Below are 22454 nucleotides of genomic sequence, written 5' to 3'. Positions count from 1 at the left end.
CTTCTTTATGTTCCATGGGTCTTCACAAATGACCATATATTTTGCTGCTAAAATTATGCAGGTCTCAAAATATCTATGGACGTTAACAGATTTTAGGAAAACAAAGTGCTTGAAAAAGGCTCCCATCATGATGCTGTCTGGTGTGTGCATCTATTTTGTTGCCTTGCCACCTTTGGTCAAGCAGGTTTTGCAGGTTTTTAAACAGTACAGAAACCTGGAAAATCTGTTTACTTGAGGGCAAGTGTGATGAACAAACTGCTTCCATCAAAAAGCCTTGCTTTTAAGGTGATACCGATATTCTGCCTGCAGTAATATTACTTTTTCATTTTTATTTTTTAAAATTTCTATACCACCTTTCATCCAAAGATCACAGGGCGGTTTACAATATCAAACCACAAAAATATACAGCATAATAACAAATCATAGAATCATAGAATCATAGAATCATAGAGTTGGAAGAGACCACAAGGGCCATTGAGTCCAACCCCCTGCCAAGCAGGAAACACCATCAGAGCACTCCTGACATATGGTTGTCAAGCCTCTGCTTAAAGACCTCCAAAGAAGGAGACTCCACCACACTCCTTGGCAGCATATTCCACAAATGAAAGAATAACATGCACACACCCAGTAGATTTTCATTGCTTCATCCACACACATAACTTATTCCCTGATGTTTGCCTGTGCCAAACCAGTCGATAGTTCACTAATATGCGATAAGAAAGTATATGTAGCAAATCTCTCCTCCATGCAAACTTGACTGGGTTTCCTTTGTTACAGAATGTGAAGAAAACCTGGCAACATAACTTTACACTGGAAGCTCTTCCAGGCAAGAAAGTATTTTTAACTTATATTATTATATAAAGTGTTCTGTACGTACACTAATGATGCTGTATAAATCACCATTAATTAAATTTCTGCTTATGTTAAAAACATAAATTTACCACCCCCTGCGCTATGAGATCACCTGCGTTATTGCAGGGCAAAAGACAGAAAGAAACCCTTCATTATGCTGAGCTGAATAGTCAAAATAACCCTTTTACAATGCGGTGCAAAGCTGGATATTTTAAAATGTTCTCCTTTGTGTTCGTTGCTGTGTTTGCACGTTATGGAATGAAATGCTCTCTCGGCATTGAAGCAAATGTTGATGGCTTCAAAAGCAGTGTGTGTCAGGTAGCAACAAATCATGGCATGTGAACATGAAAGGTTTCCAAATTTTCCCTCCATTGCTACACTAAGCAGGAAGAATTATACACACGTACATTGCATAGGTATACTCTAGGCATTTGAGACCCCTGTCATGTGGGGTTTCAAGGTATGAATGAATAATAATAATAATAATAATAATAAGTTAGGTGGTTGTTTATTTCTTGACATCTGATGGGAGGGCGTTCCACACGGTGGACACCACTACCAAGAAGGCCCTCTGCCTGATTCCCTGTAACCTCACTTCTCGCAGTGCGGAAACCGCCAGAAGGCCCTGGGAGCTAGACCTCAGTGTCCGGGCTGAATGATGGGGGTGGAGATGCTCCTTCAGGTATACTGGACCAAGGCCGTTTAGGGCTTTAAAGGTCAGCACCAACACTTTGAATTGTGCTCAGAAATGTACTGGGAGCCGCTGTAAGTCTTTCAGGACAGGTGTGATATGGTCTCGGCTGCCACTCCCAGTCACCAGTCTAGCTGCCACATTCTGGATTAGTTCTAGTTTCCGGGTCACCGTCAAAGGTAGCCCCACGTAGCCCCACGCATTGCAGTAGTCCAAGTGGGAGATAACCAGAGCACGCACCACTCTGGAGAGACAGTCCGAGGACAGGTAGGGTCTCAGCCTGAGTACCAGATGGAGCTGGTAGACAGTTGCCCCGGACACAGAATTGACCTGCGTCTCCATGGACAGCTGTGAGTCCAAAATGACTCCCAGGCTGTGCACCTGGTTTTTCAGGGGCACAGTTGCCCCTTTCGGGACCAGGGAGTCTCCCTCACTTGCCCACTCTCTGTCCCCCAGAAAAAGTACTTCTGTCTTGTCAGGATCCAGCCTCAATCCGTTAGCCGCCATCCATCCTCCATCTTACCAACACTTCTTTTTTAAACAGATGCATTTGTAGTCATACTAGTGTGAAAGCCAGCGTGTTAAAATTACATAGCTTTCTATGTGGATGTTCAGAACAAGCTTTCACAAAAGAAAATACGTACACTGAGTATAAATTGTGTAATGCCCGTTTTTGTCTCTTGTTCTGGAGAGTGAAGAATTTGGCCTGTAGCTAACCAGCACATCCAAACAGTATAATCAAGACAGATTAAAATAAGCACTTAGGAAAACACAAAGAGAAGTTACATGATTCGGCTGTAAAATTACTTACACAGATATACAAACATCAATCATCTACGCAGTAAAATAGAAGAGGAAACATTTTTATAGCCTGTATGTAAATTCAGGGCATTCCAAACCTCTCATAGAAATGGCTTATGACTTCTATTGCATTTTGCCTTTTCATGTAGTTGATGTTCTGTGTACTCCAAACTATTTTTAAAAAATAAATTCTAAATGTAGTCAACTTTGTACCAAAATGCTGAATTTTGGGGGTTACATATATAAATTGCGGACACAGGCATATTGCATTTTTGCATGATCTTCCATTTTGAGTGCTCTACCTGGGATTTCTGCTGGGCTGCTGGCAAGGAACTCAACAGGGCACCAGAACCCTTCAGTTACTTTAAAGCTCTTATTCATCCAATTTCCTACTACCTTCCACCCCCCCACCCCCCGCTAAGATCTCAGCAGACATTGCCCATAAATTAGGGTTGCCATATTTTGAAGAACAAAAAAGAGGACACATTTGCTGACATCTCCTTTTAACTATGGATCGCTGTGACGACCCATGAAAAAGAGGACATGTCCTGGAAAAAGAGGACATATGGCAATCCTACCATGAAACAATTTCAAGTGTACCTTTGCATCTAAATGGATACATGTGGTATCCAGGAAGTTATGCTGCACAGAAATCACCCTGAAAGTAATGGACAAATCTTTAGGAAATCAAGTATCACACAAATGAAATTGGTGGGGTGCAGAGGCACACAGGGTTGGCATGCCTGGATGGAATTATTCTATCCTGAATACTTCCTTTACGGAAGGGATTGGCAGAATTACCTTTCTGTTGTCCCAAGTTTGCATGATTGCCCTTCCTAACCTCGGTGATAAGAAACCCTGTTAGCCAATCTTAATAAGGAATTGGTCCTTGCACATCATAGCTTAGTCGTTAGAGCATGAGACTCTCTCCAATTATTTTTATTAATTTTCCAAATTATTACAAATCCAACCAAATTACTTTAATTTAATACAATTTCTTAAAATCAGGTTTCCTGCTCTTGTTGCAAACATGTGTTGATCATTTCCTCCCATAGCTGCATCATTTCTTATGTAGTGTTCAGTTGTCATCTGTCAATCTTTGTTACATCATTCTTGCAAACAGAGCCTCCTTACAAGTAGGGCCTCTGTTACATCTTATAAGTATAAAATCCATTACACATGTGTAGTCCTTCACTTGAGACTGACCCAGAAACTCCAGGAGGTGCAGAATGCTGCAGCGAGACTCCTTACAGGGTCCTCGCCACTGGATCACATTCACCCGGTGCTATACCAGCTGCACTGGCTTCCAGTGGAGTATAGGATCAGGTTTAAGGGGCTGGTTTTAACCTTTAAAGCCCTATACGGCCTAGGACCCTCGTACCTACGGGACCGCCTCTCCTGTTATGTCCCACGGAGGACCTTACGGTCTGCAAAGAAAAACATCTTGGAGGTCCCGGGCCACAGGGAGGTTAGGCTGGCCTCAACCAGAGCCAGGGCTTTTTTGGCTGTGGCTCCGATCTGGTGGAACGCTCTGTCACAAGAGACTAGGGCCCTGCGGGTCTTGACATCTTTCCGCAGGGCCTGCAAGACAGAGCTGTTCCACCAGGCCTTTGGCTGAGGCACAGTCTGACTCCCTCCTTTGGTGATTCTCATAGAACTCTAGCCCAATGGTTGCCATTAATTTTAGAATGAATTGATTTTAGAATGCTGTGTTACTTTTATTGTTGTTAGCCACTCTGAGCCCGGCTTTGGCTGGGGAGGGCGGGATATAAATAAAATTTTATCATTATTATTATTTATTATAAGCATTGTTGTTTCAGACCTGGTGTGTGGGGAGAATTAATTACTGTCTTCCATTGTTCAGTTCTTTGCAGTGTTTATCTGGATGGGACAAGGTCACATTCCATTCCTTCTGCTGTTTACTGTTTATTCGGCAGCCGTTCATTCTTCTTGCTCTGCATTGCTCCATCATACTCCTAGTCCAATCCAAAAATAATTTTAAATAAAATCCATTTAACCTTGGTTGGGTCGGGGGAGGGCATAATAAAGAAGAAGAGGAAGAAGAGTTTGGACTTCATACCCCGCCTTTCACTCCCTTTAAGGAGTCTCAAAGCAGCTAACAATCTCCTTTCCCTTCCTCTCCCACAACAAACACTCTGTGAGGTGAGTGGGGCTGAGAGACTTCAAAGAAGTGTGACTGGCCCAAGGTCACCCAGCAGCTGCATGTGGAGGAGCGGGGACGCGAACCCGGTTCACCAGATTACGAGTCCACTGCTCTTAACCACTACACCACACTGGCTGTTAAATTCCTTGTTAAATTCCTTGTTGAGCATAAATCAAAAGCTGGACAGCTCAGTATGCAGAGCATGAGAGACTGAATCCCAGGGTTGTGAGTTCGAGCACTACATTGGGTGAAAGATTTCTGCATTGCAAGGGGTTGGACTAGATGCCCCTTGGGTCCCTTCCAACTCTATGATTCTATTATGTACATCACCTCTACACTTGCATACATTTGCTTGCATAGTTCTTATTCCTCAGACCACAAAGCATTGGTATGTATACTTGGGGGGGGGGTGTTACCTGATCCTATGGCTTGCGGGGGTTGAAGAAATGAATGTCAGCATCAAAGATACCTGAGTCCCGGTGAGTTCTGACTGAAAAAAAGCACTGAGTGTAAGCTACTCTGTCCATTTCAGCCCAACGCCTTACCTGCAAGACGAAATCACTCGGAGCCTAATTGGCAGTATACAGAATGAACTACACTCCTACCTGGACAGTTATCTTTCCACAAGGGCCAACACTGATGCCAAAATCCAGCATCGCCTGAGCTCTGTGAATGTGGCTTTCTCCCAATTGAAGTGCAAAGTGTTTGAGGACCGGGACATTCGCAGAGAAACCAAAATGCTTCTTTACAAAGCTATTGAACTACCAACCTCACTGTATGCTTGTGAAACATGGACCACTTATAAACACCATCTCCAACTCCTAGAAAGATTCCATCAACAGCATCTCTGAAAATTTTTACACATCACTTGGAAAGAAACTTGGAAAGAATTAATGCCAGTGTACTGAACAAAGCAAAGATCACCTGTGTCGAAGCAATGATTCTTCAACATCAACTTTGTTGGACTGGTCATGTGGTGCGGATGCCTGATGATCGTCTTCCAAAGCAACTACTCTATTCCGAACTTTAAAATGGAAAGTGTAATGCTGGTGGTCAACAAAAGAGGTTCAAAGACTCACTCAAAGCAAATCTAAAAAAATGTTGTATAAACACCGACAACTGGAAAACACTGGCCTGCAAGCGCTCCAATCTGAGAACAGCCTTTACCGAAGGTGTCATGGCCTTTGAAGACACTCGAACTCAGGACAAAAGGGAGAAACGCTCTAAGAGGAAGGCATGCTTGGCAAACCCTCACCGTGATCAACTCCTGCCCAGAAGCCCATGTCCCCACTGTGGAAGGACATGCGGATCCAGAATTGGCCTCCACAATCACTTATGGACTCACTGATAAGACCGTGTTCATGGTAGACAATCTTACTCGGCTATGAGTTATTGCTGAAGAAGAAGGCACCTCATAGAGCTCTGCTGTTCCAGCCACACCTCCTTTCAGGAGCAATGAATTTAATTTTGCTTTGGAACTTTAATTAGCAGGATGTTTATTTAAGAACAAAGTGGGAAACAGCATGGAGCTGTCCTCTTTGCTGCTATTTTTTTGAATCAAACAAGGATTGGAGTATCACTGATGGCTAATTCCAGCTCCCATACCTTGGATTTCTCTACTGATTATTATGGGCAGCCCACAGTTGCATCCCAGGGGTATTTAAAGAAAAAAGAAAAAAAAAGATTATCAGTGTGACCAGGAAATGACCTATCTAAACAGTGAGTTAGTTCTTAGTGCCATTTTTATATTTTACTTTATTTATTTATAACATTAGTATACCATTTAATATAACAAAAATCTCTAAGCAGTCTACATAAGAACAGTGAAAACACAACGTTCAATCATTTTGCCCTAAAAACTAGATTAAAATTAGATGAAAACAAAACACAACTGTATCATCACAAGATAAATTGAGCAATGTACAAAGCAAAAAACATGAAGAGTTGGAGTCCAGGAAAGGTAAGCATATACATGATTTAAAGAGGTGTTTGAAGGTTATTTCTCTCTCTGCCTCACAAATCACCTGAGGAATGGCATGGCTGCTATCGCTGAAAAGGCCTCCACCCACCTCTGGTGACAATCCTCTGGTTGTGGAAGGACCAACAGGGTATCCTTGGAAGATCTTAAAAATCAGGTGTTTTTTTACCAGGGTTCTCCAATCACAATATTTTGGGAAAGCAATGTTGCAGGAACATAATGCCTTGTTCTTAGCTGTCCTCTGCTCCTTGCTAGATCTGCTAGTGGTAATTGCTTGGAAGAAAATGCTGGACATTTAAGTCCTTCTCCCTCTGTGCCAATGAGCTTTGCACTTAGCTTATGTGATCTGCGACCTTTGGTGCTAATTGGGCAGAAATCTGAAGCCACACCCCCCCCATTCATCATAACTCTCTCTCTCCTGGGATAGGGAACTTCTGGCCCATCTGTTTGGCCCACCAGGCCATTACTCACCCCAATCCATGCACCTGCCTCACATCTGATGCCACACCTGACATCAGGTGTGAGGCAAGTAGAGACTTGGCTGGATCAAAGTGCTCATTGTTGGATTAGCCTAGCTACAACACTCTGAAATGATGCAGGTCAGAGTAACTTTACAGTGTATGCCATTTTCATATTGAAACAATTCCCCACAAAACCTTAACTCTGCTTTGGTCCTCTCCCCAATTCAGATTGAAGGGGCCTAGTACAAAAAAACCTGGACCTAGTAATTTGACAGGGTTGATTCACTCAGGAGTTGCTACTTTGCCTGCAAATTTAATCCAGTATATCTGAAGGAGCATCCCCACCCACATCATTCTGCCTGGATGCTGAGGTCCAGCGCCAATGGCCTTCTGGCGGTTCCCTCAATGCGAGAAGTCAAGTTACAGGGAACCAGGCAGAGGGCCTTCTCGGTAGTGGCACCTGCCCTGTGGAATGCCCTCCCACCAGATGTCAAAAAGAAGAACAACTACCAGATTTTTAGAAGACATCTGAAGGCAGCCCTCTTTAGGGAAGCTTTGTTGGAAGCTGCCCAGAGTGGCTGGGGAAACCCAGCCAGATGGGCGGAGTATAAATAATAAATTCTATTCTATTCTATCCATTTCTATCAAAAGAAAAAATGGCTAGCAACCCTCTCCCCCCCCCCCCCAATTTCCCTATAATCTAAACGGGGAATGACCATAGCTTTATTTTTCTAAATTGGGATTCAATCCAAATCAAGTTGTTTTCTGAAGTAATGGATTGGCGTCTGAACCAAATCTTGAGGTCAGGGCAACCCTCTAATAGCTGCAGTTCAAAACATTGACAGATCAAGTGATTGCCGATTGCTGATTGCTTTGTTTTATAGTTATTCCCACTAATTAGGAACATAATAAGCACTCTGCTAGATCAGATCAAGGCTTCATTTAGTTGGTTTGGGATTCTTCCAGATCTGATGCGTACCTCCAGCTATTGTGTGAAATTGTCACAGATAAAATAACGGTGATTCTTTGTGGAAGTGCCTGGACTAAAAATGTGACGTCAAAGCCTATTGGCAAAGTCTGTTGCTTTTGGGGATGGGTGACATTTGCCACCCTTTATTTTTTTTCCTTTTGTGGGTGGACGTTTCGCCGCACAGCACCCATTTTCCATCTCTGAAATGGAATCTCTTCTTGTTCTTGGTGGGGGCAAATAGGTGGTTTAGTGTTTGGCCTCAAACCCAACTTCTGCCTTGTCTTCTGTTTCTTGGTAATTTTATCAATCATTTCTGACAAGGCAGGTCCCCACTGACAGCCATTTTTTTTGGCCTGAGAGTTGTTTTATGGCGGTGCCCATGACAGTTTCTCAGCCTCTCCAATGTGCCCCATCGTCACTGACCTTTTCTACCTGAGGTAACTTCTATCTATTTTTGAGACCCAAAGCCGAAAAGTGTTGCCGACTGATGGGAGACCTTTCGCAAATTATTTTTCTCCTACACTTTACTGAAGCATGTTCGTACAAAGGCATGGCAGATGGTTTAAACACAAGTCAAGACCACAGAAGGAGATAAAATAACCGATTCGCCGCCTTGGGCATGTTCAGGGAGGAGCAGAGGCATTCATGTGGGTGTAAGAATACCTGGAAAGGGTTGCTCCTGTGGTTCTGCCTTCCTCCTCCTCTGCCATCTCTGCTCTGGCCACTGGAAGCTTTTGCTTTGCACAGCAGGTAAACGTCGCAAGAAAACCCATGCGGAAGCGTTTGTTCATGAAGCAGTAGATAATGGGATTCACACAAGCGGAGGTGTAAGAGAGCAAGTGTATGAAGGAGATGGGGGCTCCCGTGAGAAGCAGTTGCGCCGACACCCTGTCGAACGCACGCCAGGCGTTGACGCTGAAGACCGGCATCCAGCAAACGAAAAACAAGATCACTATCACTATCAGCATTCGGATGACCAGCTTCTTGGCCATCAAGTTAGCGGTGGAGCAATTGCTTCGAGGCCGCTCAATTTTGGAGATGCTCCTATTGGATGGAAACTGTTGAAGGGGCATCTTTTTCTTCTTCTTGCTTTTCTGCAGATAGCACCCGTCGCTATCTTCAAATTTGCTGCTGGTGCTGGTTTTACTTTCTGTACGGGAAGAGCAAATGCGATCCCGTTATCAAGAGCACACAACATGTGAGGGCACAAAACCCGCCACACAGCTGGCAAAAGATACACATCAAAATGTGCAAATAAATATCTTTTGAAGGCCAGTGTGTGAGATCAGGTGTGTGTGAGTGTAGGGGGGGATGTTTTTCAACTTCTGAAAGCCAAGGCACACACTTTGGGCCACTGAAATTAGAGGCATGCTTCAGTCTTTGCATCTAGAAAGGGTTCTGTAAGAATGAGAATTACCCACCTTCATATGACAGGCCCCCGCCTTCTGGTGTACTGTCTGAGCCATATCTGGACTGAGGTAATTTCCTCTGCGACTTGATATGGACCAGTGCTATACGGATGGTACTATATTTAGGGACTCAGGGTGATTCAGAAACAGTGTGGCAGCTGGAATATCTGAGGACGGTGTGTGTGTGGTGCATGGGAACTTAATATACAGGGGCAACCGTTTTGCACACGTCCAATTGACATGTGACCATTGAAACGTGGGTCCTTTTGGACTCAGAAGAGGGCAAAATGGGGGGTAGAATAGGGGGCACAATGACGGCAGGGGGGAACAGGGTGTAATAACCTTATGCACACTTTGTTGGGGTCAGGAACAGAGCCCCCACATATAATGGTCTGTATACCTTTTCTCCTTCCTGGTAATTATTACCTATTGATCATATCTTAAACAACCTGAAGGAGCACCTCCACCTCCATTGTTCAGCCTGGACACTGAGATCCAGCTTGGAGGGCCTTCTGGCAGTTCCCTCACTGCGAGAAGTGCGGTTACAGGGAACCAGGCAGAGGGCCTTCTTGGTAGTGGCGCCCGCCCTGTGGAACGCCCTCCTATCAGATGTCAAGGAAATAAACATCTATCTGACTTTCAGAAGACACCTGTCTTCTAAAGTCAACCTCGTATCAGAAATTTTTTAATGTCCAATGTTTTACAATTTTTAATGTGCTGTAAGCCGTCCAGAGTGGCTGGGGAAACCCAGCCAGATGGGCAGGGTATATAATAATAATAATAATAATAATAATAATAATAATAATAATAATAATTGTTGTTGTTATTGTTGTTGTTATTATTATTATTATTATTATTATTATTTAAAGGTAAAGAGACCCCTGACCATTAGGTCCAGTCGTGGCCGACTCTGGGGTTGCGGCGCTCATCTCGCTTTATTGGCCGAGGGAGCCGGCGTACAGCTTCCAGGTCATATGGCCAGCATGACTAAGCCGCTTCTGGTGAACCAGAGCAGCACACGAAAATGCCATTTACCTTCCCGCCAGGCGGGACCTATTTATCTACTTGCACTTTGACGTGCTTTCGAACTGCTAGGTTGGCAGGAGCAGGGACCGAGCAACGGGAGCTCACCCCGTTGCAGGGATTTGAGCCACCACCCTTCTGATTGGCAAGTCCTAGGCTCTGTGGTTTAACCCACAGCACCACCCGCGTCCCTGCCTCAATAGCTTAAAATTTAATTGGTTAGTTGTTAGGGTAGAAATATTCAAAACCAAATAATCAATCAATCAATCAATCAGTCAGTCAGTCAGTCAGTCAGACAAAGTGAGCTGAAAAGTCTTCAAAGTACATACAATATTGTTACAGGTCGCCCAGTGGCGTAGCGTGGGGGGTGCAGGGGGGGCCGGCCGCACCGGGTGCAACATCGGGGGGGGGGGGCATGCTCGCATTCGCAGCTCTCTGCCCCTACCTGGCTCACTCACTCACTCTCACTGCAGTGCTGGCTGTGCGATTCCGATCCGAGCCGCCGGGTCGCCGCCCACTGTGGATTGGAGGGTGCCAGGCGTGCGGTGCAGTGCGGAGAGAGAGCGAGGGACTATCTGAGGGAGGGACAGTGCAGCGGGGGGGGCGCGCAAATTACTTGCCTTGCCCCGGGTGCTGACAACCCACGCTACGCCACTGAGGTCGCCTCAATCTCTGCCCAAACAGTTCATAAGTTTCCAGGGGTCTTGTGTTTCCTTCAGAAAATTAAGGCACAATGGAGGGCAATGGTGTCTCCGTGAAATATGATTTATTTGCACATATTTACAACCTGAATCTTTCAGTGGAGGGCATGCGTAACACCTCAAGAGTGTCTCTTGTCGTTTCTCTTCAGCAAGCTTGGGTCTGGAGCAACAGCTCCCTGGTCTCTGGGTACAGCCTCTTCTCCTTCTCCCCCTAAATCCTTGCCAAAAACGACTCCCCTTTCCTGTTAACATTGCCCACTGTAACCCTGGCAACTTCACCCTCTCTGTTCTGCAGAGTCTTCTGTCTTGCCATGGCTCCCACTGTTGGACTAACGACTGGCCATTTCAAGCCTTTGTCCGCTAATGGTTTCTCCCTAGCAAGCCATGTCAAGCTGGCACAGCTTGTTATCCTAAACTCAATCCAGCAATGTTTGGCCCAATTTTAGCCTATAACCTTTATTAATTCTAACTTTTGCTAATTTCAGGAATTATGGATGCCCGGACACATATTTATTTTGATCTCAGGGTATTGCCTGGTAGGCTCGTGCTATTTTGGTGCAATTAATGGCATAATAGCAGTTGATCATTCTCTGAAAGTGACTTTTTTTGTACAAAATGTTCTGTTAACAGAGGCCTCCATTTCCATCAGGATTAATTGCATAATAACACCATCTAGCCTCAGAAAAAACACGCTCAATGATTATAGTACACTACTAGGCTCATTAACCAGCTGGCACCGTTGGACCCGATGCCAGTGCAATTTTGAGCTACCTAGTCTCATGTAGCTTACTAGTAAATATTTCTTTCTCCAAAAGGCCTGTTTTGTAATAGACTACGTTAAAAACAAGGCACTTTCCCCTCTGCACAATCAAAAATCTTTTTTGCCAGAGCCTCTGGGATTCTGGTGAGATTAGTTAGTCAGGAGACAATTTCACCTGAAGCTGGAGAGATGTGGTTCTTGTGAAGCTTTGATATCACAAGTTATCGAATAGCTCCGTACCCCCCAACCAACCAACCCCCCCAGATTTGCGGTTGTAGCCAGGGGGTGCTCTTTCTATTTAATCCTTGCTACTGATAGTTAATGTCTGATTAGAATGGAACTGAGTCCCAACACGGCACTTTTTATTTTTATTTTTTAGTAGAAGCAGTGGCAAATAATCATTTATCTATTCTTGTTAAAAGTGAATGAAAATACCAGAGGGGAAGAAACGCAATTGCACACATACACAAATACACACATTCACACACACACACACACACGGAATAATTAATGCTTTAAAAAAATCCTGGCTATGATTCGTAACTCAGAGACATTTGCAAGACTGCTCTGTTGCAGATTTTTTTTACCAGGAAAAAAAATGTCTGCTGTCAGGGAACTGCCATCGGAGCTGGAGATGGAGAGAAGGCTCCAGAGGGATGCCGGAGAGGGTCCCAGTAGGGAGAGAGGCAGCCCATCCACTGGGGAAGGAAATCAGCGTAACACCAGTGGAGAAGCGGGGCAGATGGGGGAATCGGAGAGGTGGCTCCAGGACTCCTCGCCGGAGACCAGCGGAGAGAGTACGGGTACTCCGCTGCCCACACCCTCCCTGCGCAGAAGACTTCCGCCTAAGGAGAGTAGGAGGAGACTGGGCATCAAACAGCTTTTATGCTGGAAAAGGTTCAAGAAACGCCCACTGACGGATTCTGCCAGCGACTGAGGCAGCCACGAAACTTGAGGCTGTCCAGACAGAAAGGGTTCAACCAGGTAACCTAGCCAGGAGTGGCGGCAACTTACGTACGAGCAACCCCTAGAACCATTACATCTGCTTATCACATTTTCACATCTGAGTGAAAGAAGGTGAATGGGACTGGTCATGAAGATTACCTCGTGAATACTTCCTCTGACTGACATCAAATTTGATCCCTTGGTAGAGCTCCAAGGAGATTAAGCCATACGCAATGATCATTATGATCCCTGGGATAAGGAAAAGGATGAGGAGCTGGAAGATGTACCTGCAGAAACAAGAAGAGAGGCTTAGACCAGCAGAGAAAAAGTTAAAATATTCTCACCATCTTCTTTCTCATCTCTGAAATGGGCTAAAGCTGATTCTGGGTGCACTGCCTCCTCTTGTTTTAAAACCAAGTGTAATTATTATAGCTCACAGTTGAAAAGGGTGTAATGTTAGTAGCATGACTTGTCAGAGTTGACAAAAGATATCCCACAGTATTTGTTCTGAAACATGGAAAGGTTTATGGGGGGGGGGGTTGCACCCCTTTTAGTTGCTCAGCTCACTTTGCAGATCAGTAATTCCTAATAATATTGTTAAGTTGTGGGTGAACATATCAGACAACACAGCGATTCTTCAAACAGCTCTTGTTTATTCACAGGCCAGAACAGAACTGAACTGAAAGGTTCAGCCAGCCTGCTTATATAGAGCTCCAGTACAACGTAACAGTAACAACTTTCTGTAACTATCCAATCACTGAACGTCACTTTCGATCCCTTATTTGCATATGTGGACCTGAACTATCTACAGTATCCCCCTGCTGGCCCAGGGTGAGAACTTCGGTACATAACAAATATAATAATAATTTTTTATTTATACCCCGCCCAACTGGCTGGGTTTCCCCAGCCACTCTGGGTGGCTCCCAACAGAATATTAAAAATACGATAAAACATCAAACATTAAAAACTTCCCCAAACTCAGTGACACCGGAGACAAGTGATAGTTTTGTAAAAAAAAGTAGAATGGTCCTACATTCACTCCCTCTCCCCCTCAGACAGTTTGCATCTTGGATGTGCCACTGAAAATGTAATATGTCAGATGTCCTGAGTACTATGTGTTTGAAAATAAAAAGGTAAAGGGACCCCTGACCATTAGGTCCAGTGGTGACTGACTCTGGGGTTGCGGCGCTCATCTCGCTTTATTGGCCGAGGGAGCTGGCGTACAGCTTCCGGGTCATGTGGCCAGCATGACTAAGCCGCTTCTGGCGAACCAGAGCAGCGCACGGAAACGCCATTTACCTTCCCACTGAAGTGGTACCTATTTATCTACTTGCACTTTGACGTGCTTTCGAACTGCTAGGTTGGCAGGAGCAGGGACTGAGCAACGGGAGCTCACCCCGTTGCAGGGATTCGAACCGCTGACCTTCTGATCTAATCAGCAAGTCCTAGGGTCTGTGGTTTAACCCACAGCACCACCCGCGTCCCTTATGTTCGAAAATAGGTGTAGGCATAATCGCCGTTCATGCTTGGCAATTTGGGTAGAAATGGCTGCGGTGCCTGGCTTCAGACGAGGTGTGACAGCATTTAAGGAAGCAAGCCTACTCAAATGAGTCCTGGATCCCACTCGAAGGTTCCATGATCCAAGGAAGTCCAGGTACATAGGGATTGATATATGTAGCCTTCCCTACATGAGACATCTCTGAAACTTTGTGGATGTTTGGGATAAAGGTCATAGAAGTACAGCCCACAGCCCCTTTCTGCTTATATTCCCCCTTTTAAGTGAGTTGAAAAAATACGTGCTCCACTCCTTGAATGCTCAAGCCACAATGTTATTCCTTGAAGGACCACTACCTGAAAATGATTTACAGATTGTATCTAACTCCAAGTAGACTTGCTAAGATATATAATACTGAATCAGATAAGTGTTAGAAGATGCAATGAGACTGAGGGGACGTTCTTTCATATGTGGTGGACCTGTAAAAGGGTATTGGGAAATAATCCATAATGAATTGGAAAAAAATGTTTAAAAGTACTTTTAAACCCAGAGTCCTTTTTGTTGAGGATAATTCAGATGGAAATTCCCAGGTGTCAAAAGAGGTTATTTATGTATGCTAGTCCTGCGGCCTGTGGTTTTTTAGCCCAGAAATGGAAAATGAGCGAGGTCCCAACCAAAGAAGTACAGCAACTCAAGTCAACAGAATATGCACAACTTGCAGACTTAATATATAGAGTAAAAGAACAAGAAGAACATGCGTTTAAAGAAGATTGGAAAATGTTTGTTGAATATATGGAGGAAAATGGTGTTTATTTGAAAACGTGGGCAGCATGAAGATAAATTCAACAGTGTGAATAAGTTTTGATGGATGTAATGATGGAATACTGAATGGTTTAGTTTATATGCAGGGATTTATGTTTTGCAAAATGAACCATGGACAGAGAAGAAGGGAAGTCATTGATATTTTAAGGTTGTTGGAATTAATGTAAAACAGAAAATCTAATAAAAAATGTAAAACAGATACTATAATCAAAAATTATGGGGGGCGGGGGGGGGGGGGAGAGAATGCTCAAGCCGCAATGAATTGGTTTGCCTTTGAGTTGTCACTATTCTCTGTCTTTCCTGAAACAAATGAGCACAGCTGCCTCTGTGGAATTTATTATCACTCTGATTGTCTGAATTCTGAAATTCTCTCCTGGCCTTTGAAACGTGCTCTGAATTTTGCATCACTCCATGGGAACTTGAGGCGGCGCCCCTGTTAATAGGTGCAAAACAACTATGGGCATGAGATCCACACCCCCAATTAACTCCTTTAAGAGGTGATGTGGAAGGGGATCGCCATGCAATTTATCATCTACCTCCATCCTCACCCACAGCCCTTGCACAGTCACTTATCTGCCACAGAAGCCTAGCTGCCAACTTACAGGTTTGAAAATAAGGGACCAGCAGCCTCGAAAATAAGGGATCAGCAGCAAAAATAAGGGATTTTAGTCAACCAGCAGCCAAACGAAGCCTCAAGCGGTGGTTCCCACAGTGCAGCAACCCAGCAAAGGGGATGCAGCAAGGAAAACCACAGTCACCTCTCCACTGGGAAGCGCTGAGCAAAGGCAAGTCCCCAGGCAATGCAGCCGATTTGATTGGCACAAGGCATGCAAGCTCCACCCCCCCAGTCGTTCTTAGACTCCTTATTGGGTGAGCAATGCAGCCAAGCAACACAGTTGGAGCCTCCCTCCTCCCTGGCTGGCAGGGAGGGAGGGAGGGAGAGGAGCTGCTTCCTTTGAAACCTGGGAAATTTAAGGGACATCATCAATAAGGGACAGCAGCAGGACACGACACTGGGATAAGGGACTTTCCCGCCAAATAAGGGACGGTTGACAGCTATGCACAGAAGGTCTGTGCACATCTCCTATACGTACTTCTGGGGGCCTGCTCCTTCACAGAGCTGCGCATGGAGGCAACGTGCGGCTAGACCATTAGTCTGCTCACTTGGTCCTGGGGAGGAAAGGATCAATTGGGAGGGATGCAATGGCTGGTGTGTTGAGGTGCATGCGCCAGTCCAGTGGGAAGAGGCAGGGAGGGAGAAGAGCTCAGTTGACCCCTGTATGGATTCTCTCCTACATGTGCAACTTTTGAGACCTGGGCTGGATGGTGTTTATAGTAAACTGCTTAGAATCCACTGGAGGAAGGTTTGAAAATATTTGAACTAATAAAGTGCTCCAGATAGTGGAATTAATTTAACATGGCCAATGGTTGGTGGAAGTTGGTTGCTGGCCTACATCTGTCTCACAAGACAATGGAGTGTGCCTCTGGGGGGAAGCAAACCAATGGAGCTCATAACTGCTGCCTCCCACGTTGTTTCTGCTGCATTAGCAGCACTGAAGTGACCTCTCCAGTGTGGTGTAGTGGTTAAGAGCGGTAGACCCGTAATCTGGTGAACCGGGTTCGCCTCCCCGCTCCTCCACATGCAGCTGCTGGGTGACCTTGGGCTAGTCACACTTCTCTGAAGTCTCTCAGCCTCGCTCACCTCACAGAGTGTTTGTTGTGGGGGAGGAAAGGAAAAGGAGATTGTTAGCTGCTTGTGAGACTCCTTAGGGTAGTGATAAAGCGGGATATCAAATCCAAACTCTTCTTCTCTCTGGAGAGTGAGCCTGGGCAGTGCATAGGGAGGTCCCCCCCCACTAGGCCTCACTGATGAAATATAGAAAGCAGAGCAATACATTTGGCACCAGCTTGGCTGTTGGAGTTGCCGGAGGGAGGCATACAAGATGCTATCTTGGGGACTCCACTCTGGATTTGTGTAGGGTTTAATCCTGAGCCTTTTCTTCTCCTGAAGCAAGGCAGCGGGCAAACTGGATGATGCAATCGCCATGTTTATAATAGGATGAAGCAAACCCTTCAACATTGCACTTATTTTACCCCACTGACAGGCTGAAGGACTGGCTGTCCATAATTTGGCATATTAAGTTGTACGAACAATAATGCCATCTAATACCATCTCCCAAGAAATGCCATATCTATATCTATCTATCTATCTATCTATCATCTATCTATCTATCTATCATCTATCTATCTATCTATCTGTCTGTCTATCTATCTATCTATCTATCTATCTATCATCTATGGATATATATTTAAATCTGTTCTTACCAAGATTGCTCTACTACTGCGCTTGGCCAGCCCAGGCGACACATGTTCGCTGTGCTGTTGTTGATTCTTTCAAACGGTATCAGCTTGCTGTAAATCGGATACGGCGTCATGATGGCAAAGGACAGGCCCCAGGTTGCAGCGATCACCTTCAAAGCGTGAGATTTTGTCTGCCAAACCCGAGACTGCAACGGCTTGCAAATAGCGCCATATCTCTCCAAGGATATTGCAACCAGGCTGAAGGTCGAAACGCTGACTGAGACACCTAAGCGCATGAGGGGAAGGGGGAGGAAAATGAGAGTAGAGAGAGTAAATGGTTGTCTCTTGTTTCTTTTGGCAAGCGGTGGGAATCAGACCAGTAATAACCAGAAGAATAGCAATAACCTATCTGCCAGCAGCCAGCAGAACCATTCAATCTCCAGGCCTCTATGGCTGGACTCAGCGGTTCCCAAGAGACCTGGCTTCTGTGGATAATGTTCCATTTCGATCAATAAAACCAACCTGCCCTATTATGGGGCATTTCAGATATATGAGGATTTTTAAAAACAATAAAAAAGTATTGATTGATCAGTTATTTGAAATATTGCTACCGTTTGCTACCTGTAATCATTTACAAGTTATACCGAAACAGCGTGTCGGGGCATTTCCCAGTCAATTGAGTTTTCATTTCTTTCTGCAACAGAGCTCTTTTTACAGAATTTTTTCCTGCATCTTTTACTTCCTTACAGCAGCAGCAGCAGCATTCCAGCTATCTCTTAGTGAAATTCCAATTACAGGAATAAAGAGTCTTTATTATTAACAACACTTTACACCTGGTCATTAATAAAGAAAAACAACAAAGAAACAATCATTTTCTCTTTTTAGCCATCCGGCCAGAGACCTAAAGTTTACTCCTTCACATACTCATTTAGACTGACCCCAACTTAGTTGATCACATGCCCTGATAAGGGCACCGTTGCTGGGGAAGTTTTTCGTTGCCTAGCAACTTGCTCAAGGCCATTTACAAGTTTCTTCTAGAATATTCCAACGTCTTCTATTTACAAAAGAGGTCTAAAACAATTGTGTGTGGTGTAGAGAAAATGGATAGAGAGATGCTTTTCACCATCTCTCTTAATACCGGAGGTCATCCAGTGAAATTCAAGACAGACAAAAGAAATAAGACAAAAGAAAAAATTCTTTCACAAAATGCATCTCCTCTGAACTTTTCAAATAATACCATCTCAGAAGATTAACTGTGGCCAACATTACAGAGCACAAAAGCAGATAGATGACTGTTTGCCTTGATTAGAAACTCCATACAGACTCAATAATCAAATGCGGAACTGAAGGCCACTTCTTTCTATTTAACAACTCGGTTTCAGAATTACAAAACGCTACTTATCTTCCCGTATGAGTTTGGCCTTACAAAGCAAATATAACAATTTTTTTCCTGTGCAAAGTAAACACGCAATTCTACGCCGACGACACTGTTCTGCTGCCGTCTAATAGTTTTCCAACGGCTGCGGAAAAGTTATGGGACGGTACTGCATAACAGAGAACTTCTAAATGTCAACTTTGCTGAAACTAAACTGGGGAACTGCTCCATTTACAATGAGAAGTTGCCATTTGATGAGCAGGGTACTGAACAAGTTGTGCGGCAAGCGAATTGTGGCCCCCCCCCTTTCTAGATAGAGGATAAATAATGCTCAAGACCCAGCTGTAGGTGAAAACAGAGAAGTTTTTATTGCCTATATGCTGAAGTAAGCAGGGTTGGCATGGTATTGGGTCAGGAGCCATAAACACATAAGGCTTCTGATCTGAAGCCTGATACAGCAACCTGGCATACCTGCTGCAGAATCCCAGTGTATAAAAACTCCGTTTTGGCAAACACTGAGATTGGCATCCTTCCAGTAACCTGAGGTGAGAGGTGTCCGTCTCAGCACATCCTGAGCACCCCTTAGGATGGTCCCCCTTATTTTTATTTTAATCATTTTATAACACAAATAAAAAACCCAGACAGAAAAGACAAACAATACAAACCAATTCTTGTTATATCCTTTCTAAACATTGTTAAGTTGGCTTCCCCAAGTCCCACCTATCTGATTTTCATTTTACTTCATCTTTAGCAGTTTACATATATCATAATTTCTAACCATCTTTTTTTTTTAATCATACTTAAAATAACTGCACATTTTATCACTTACAAATAATACTATTTTAAAATACCCTATCTTCTACTTCTAACCCTACAGCCTATATTTACTTCCAAAGCTATTCTAAGGTTTAAATATTAACATATTTTTTCAAATATTCCTTAAACTTCTTCCAGTCTTCTTCCACCATCTCTTCTCTCTGGTCTCAGAGTCTCTCGGTCAGTTTGGCAAGTTCCATATAGTCCATCATCTTCATCTGCCATTCTTCAATAGCTGGTAAATCTTGTTTCTTCCAATTCTTCGCTAACAATGTTCTCGCAGCTGTTGTGGCATACAGAAAAAAGTAACATCCTTTTTGGGGATTTCACCCCTCACTATACCAAGCAAAAAGGCTTCTGTTTTTTTAGTAGGTCCCCCTTATTTTTAAATCCTACCCAGGGTTTCAGCGAAGAGTCCTTCCCAGTCTTACCTGAATATGGCTGGTACTGTTTGCCTCAGACCCTATGCATGCAGTGTTCAGGATGCGGGTGGCGCTGTGGTCTAAACCACTGAGCCTCTTGGGCTTGCTGATCGGAAGGTCAGCAGTTCAAATCCCCTCGATGGAGTGAGCTCCTGTCACTCTGTCCCAGCTTCTGCCAATTTGAAAGCACACCAGTGCAAGTAGATAAATAGGTATCACTGTGGCGGGAAGGTAAACGGCGTTTTCGTGCGCTGTGGTTTCCATCATGGTGTCCTGTTGCGCCAGAAGCGGTTTAGTCATGCTGGCCACATGACCCGGAAAGCTGTTTGTGGACAAACACCAGTTCCCTCAGCCTGAAAGTGAGATGAGCGCCACAACCCTATAGTTGCCTTTGTGTGCTGGTCCCGGGGGTAAGGTACCTTGGGTGTAGCAAAGTCCACACGAAGAGGGGCAAGGTCCGAGGCAGAGTGCCGGGCGGTGAACAGGAACGCTGGAACAGGAGGCTGTGCAGGGAACAGGAACGCCGGATGGTCGGGAACAGGAGGCCGAGCAGGGAGCAGGAGTACCGGATAGTCAGGAACAGGAGGCCGAGCAGGGATCAAGAACGCAGGAAGGTCCGAAGCCAACAACGACGTTGCTCCCGCAACCTGGGGCCGGGCTGACTGGGCTTTTATCCTCTTCTAAGGCCAGGGGCGGTCCCGGCCCCCAGGAGCCCCGCCTCCTCTGGCCTTAAGGCGAGCACTCCTCCTGGGGGCAACCAGTTCCCTTCGCCTCTCTGCTCTAAACCTCTGCAGATCAGGAGAGGCCGAAGGGTTACTGGGCCCTGGAGGAGGCTCACCTGTGGCCACTGAGTCGTCAAGCCTCTCTGGGGCCAGAAGGGCTTCACCTGGGGCCAGCTCCTGATGCACTGCCACAGGTGCAGGCTCTTCAGCATCTAGGCCTGGCCCCAGTTCAGCCGGCCCTGGAGGCGGGGACTCCTGTGCAGGCCGGGATTCCTCTGTTTCATCCTCCGAATCGGAATCCCAGGCCATCACACCATCCCCCCTCCCAGGCCCCCCCCTCAACCGAGGGTCCGGACCCGGCTTGCCGGGGTACGTCGCATGGAACTCTCGGAGGCAGGCAGGTGCGTGGACGTTGGCCGCTGGTTCCCAGGAACGGTCCTCCGGTCCGTACCCCTTCCAGTCAATGAGATACTGCAGCTTCCCCCTGCGGTATCGGGAGTCCAGGATGCGTTCCACCTCGTACTCAGGCTCTCCCCGAACCAACACTGGCTGCGGTCGGGGACGGTTCGGGTGGAACTCGTCGGGTGGGGCCACCGGACTCAAAAGGGACCTGTGGAAGACCGGGTGCACCTTCAGGGTTGCGGGTAACCGGAGACGAAATGCCACAGGAGAGACTTGGTCTACGATAGGGAACGGGCCGGTGAAGCGGGCGTCCAACTTCCGCGAAGGTCGAGAGGGGTGGAGGTGGCGAGTGGAGAGCCAAACCAGGTCACCGACGCGAAGTTCCGGCCCCACCTGGCGGTGGCGGTCGGCCTGGGCCTTGTACGCTTCCTTGGCCTGGTGCAGTTGCTCCACCAAAAGCTGTTGCTGGGACTGGAGCTCTTGAAGCCACTCCGTCACCGCCGGGACTGCGGATGTCGGCAGCACCTCTGGAAACAGCCGTGGATGATAACCATAACTGGCCTGGAACGGGGTCTGCTGGGTGGACGCATTCACCGCGTTATTGTAGGCGAACTCCGCCAATGCCAGGTGGTCGACCCAGTCATCCTGCTGGTAGCTGCAGTAACACCGGAGGTACTGCTCCAGCACCGCGTTCGCCCGTTCCGTCTGGCCATCGGTCTGTGGGTGGTAGGCTGACGAGAGGCAGACCTCCGTCCCGAGGGTCTGGTGTAGTGCTTGCCAGAACCGGGATGTGAACTGAACGCCCCGGTCGGACACCACGCGCTCAGGTAGGCCATGCAGGCGGAAGACATGCTGAAGGTACAGCTGAGCAGTTTCCTTGGCTGTGGGTACAGATGGACAGGGAGCGCAGTGCACCATCTTGGTGAAATGGTCGGAGAAAACCAGAAGGCAGGTACAGCCACGAGACGAGGGTAAGTCCACTACAAAGTCCAACGAAACCGTGTGCCAAGGGTGCGGTGGAACTGGCAATGGCTGAAGTAGGCCGGGGGGTCGCCCGGTAGGTCCCTTGGCGCGCCGGCAGACATCACAACCAGCGACGTAGCGAGCCACGTCAGCCTTCAGGCGGGGCCACCAAAACTCTCGACTGACCAGATGGGTGGTCCGATACCGTCCAAAGTGCCCCGCTGCTGGGGCATCATGGGCCATCCGGAGAACCTCCAGCCGTAGTGGCCCTGGCGGGATGTACAAACGACCGTGGTGCATCAGAAGGCCCTGATGCAGGACCAGCCCCGGATACTGTGGGCTGGACCCTTCAGCCAGCTCCCGGAGTCGTTCCTGGGCCCA

General features: G+C 46.1%; 1 protein-coding gene across 1 annotated transcript in view; it reads right to left on the bottom strand.

Moving 5' to 3' along the window:
- Positions 1 to 8423: 8423 nt before the first annotated feature.
- CCKAR (cholecystokinin A receptor) overlaps positions 8424 to 22454 on the bottom strand; it is a 28399-nt gene continuing 14368 nt past the window's right edge. Inside the window, exons 3-5 of the mRNA XM_083458388.1 lie at positions 17398 to 17659; positions 12915 to 13042; positions 8424 to 9067 (exon numbers count right to left, since the gene is read on the bottom strand). Coding sequence (XP_083314514.1) covers positions 8541 to 9067; positions 12915 to 13042; positions 17398 to 17659 — 917 coding nt within the window. The 3' untranslated portion in view covers positions 8424 to 8540. The remainder of the gene's footprint in view (positions 9068 to 12914; positions 13043 to 17397; positions 17660 to 22454) is intronic.

Source organism: Podarcis tiliguerta (genome assembly GCF_965153285.1).
Source record: "Podarcis tiliguerta genome assembly, chromosome: 9".
Classification (NCBI taxonomy): domain Eukaryota; kingdom Metazoa; phylum Chordata; class Lepidosauria; order Squamata; family Lacertidae; genus Podarcis; species Podarcis tiliguerta.
This window is presented reverse-complemented; position numbering and strand designations above follow the sequence as displayed.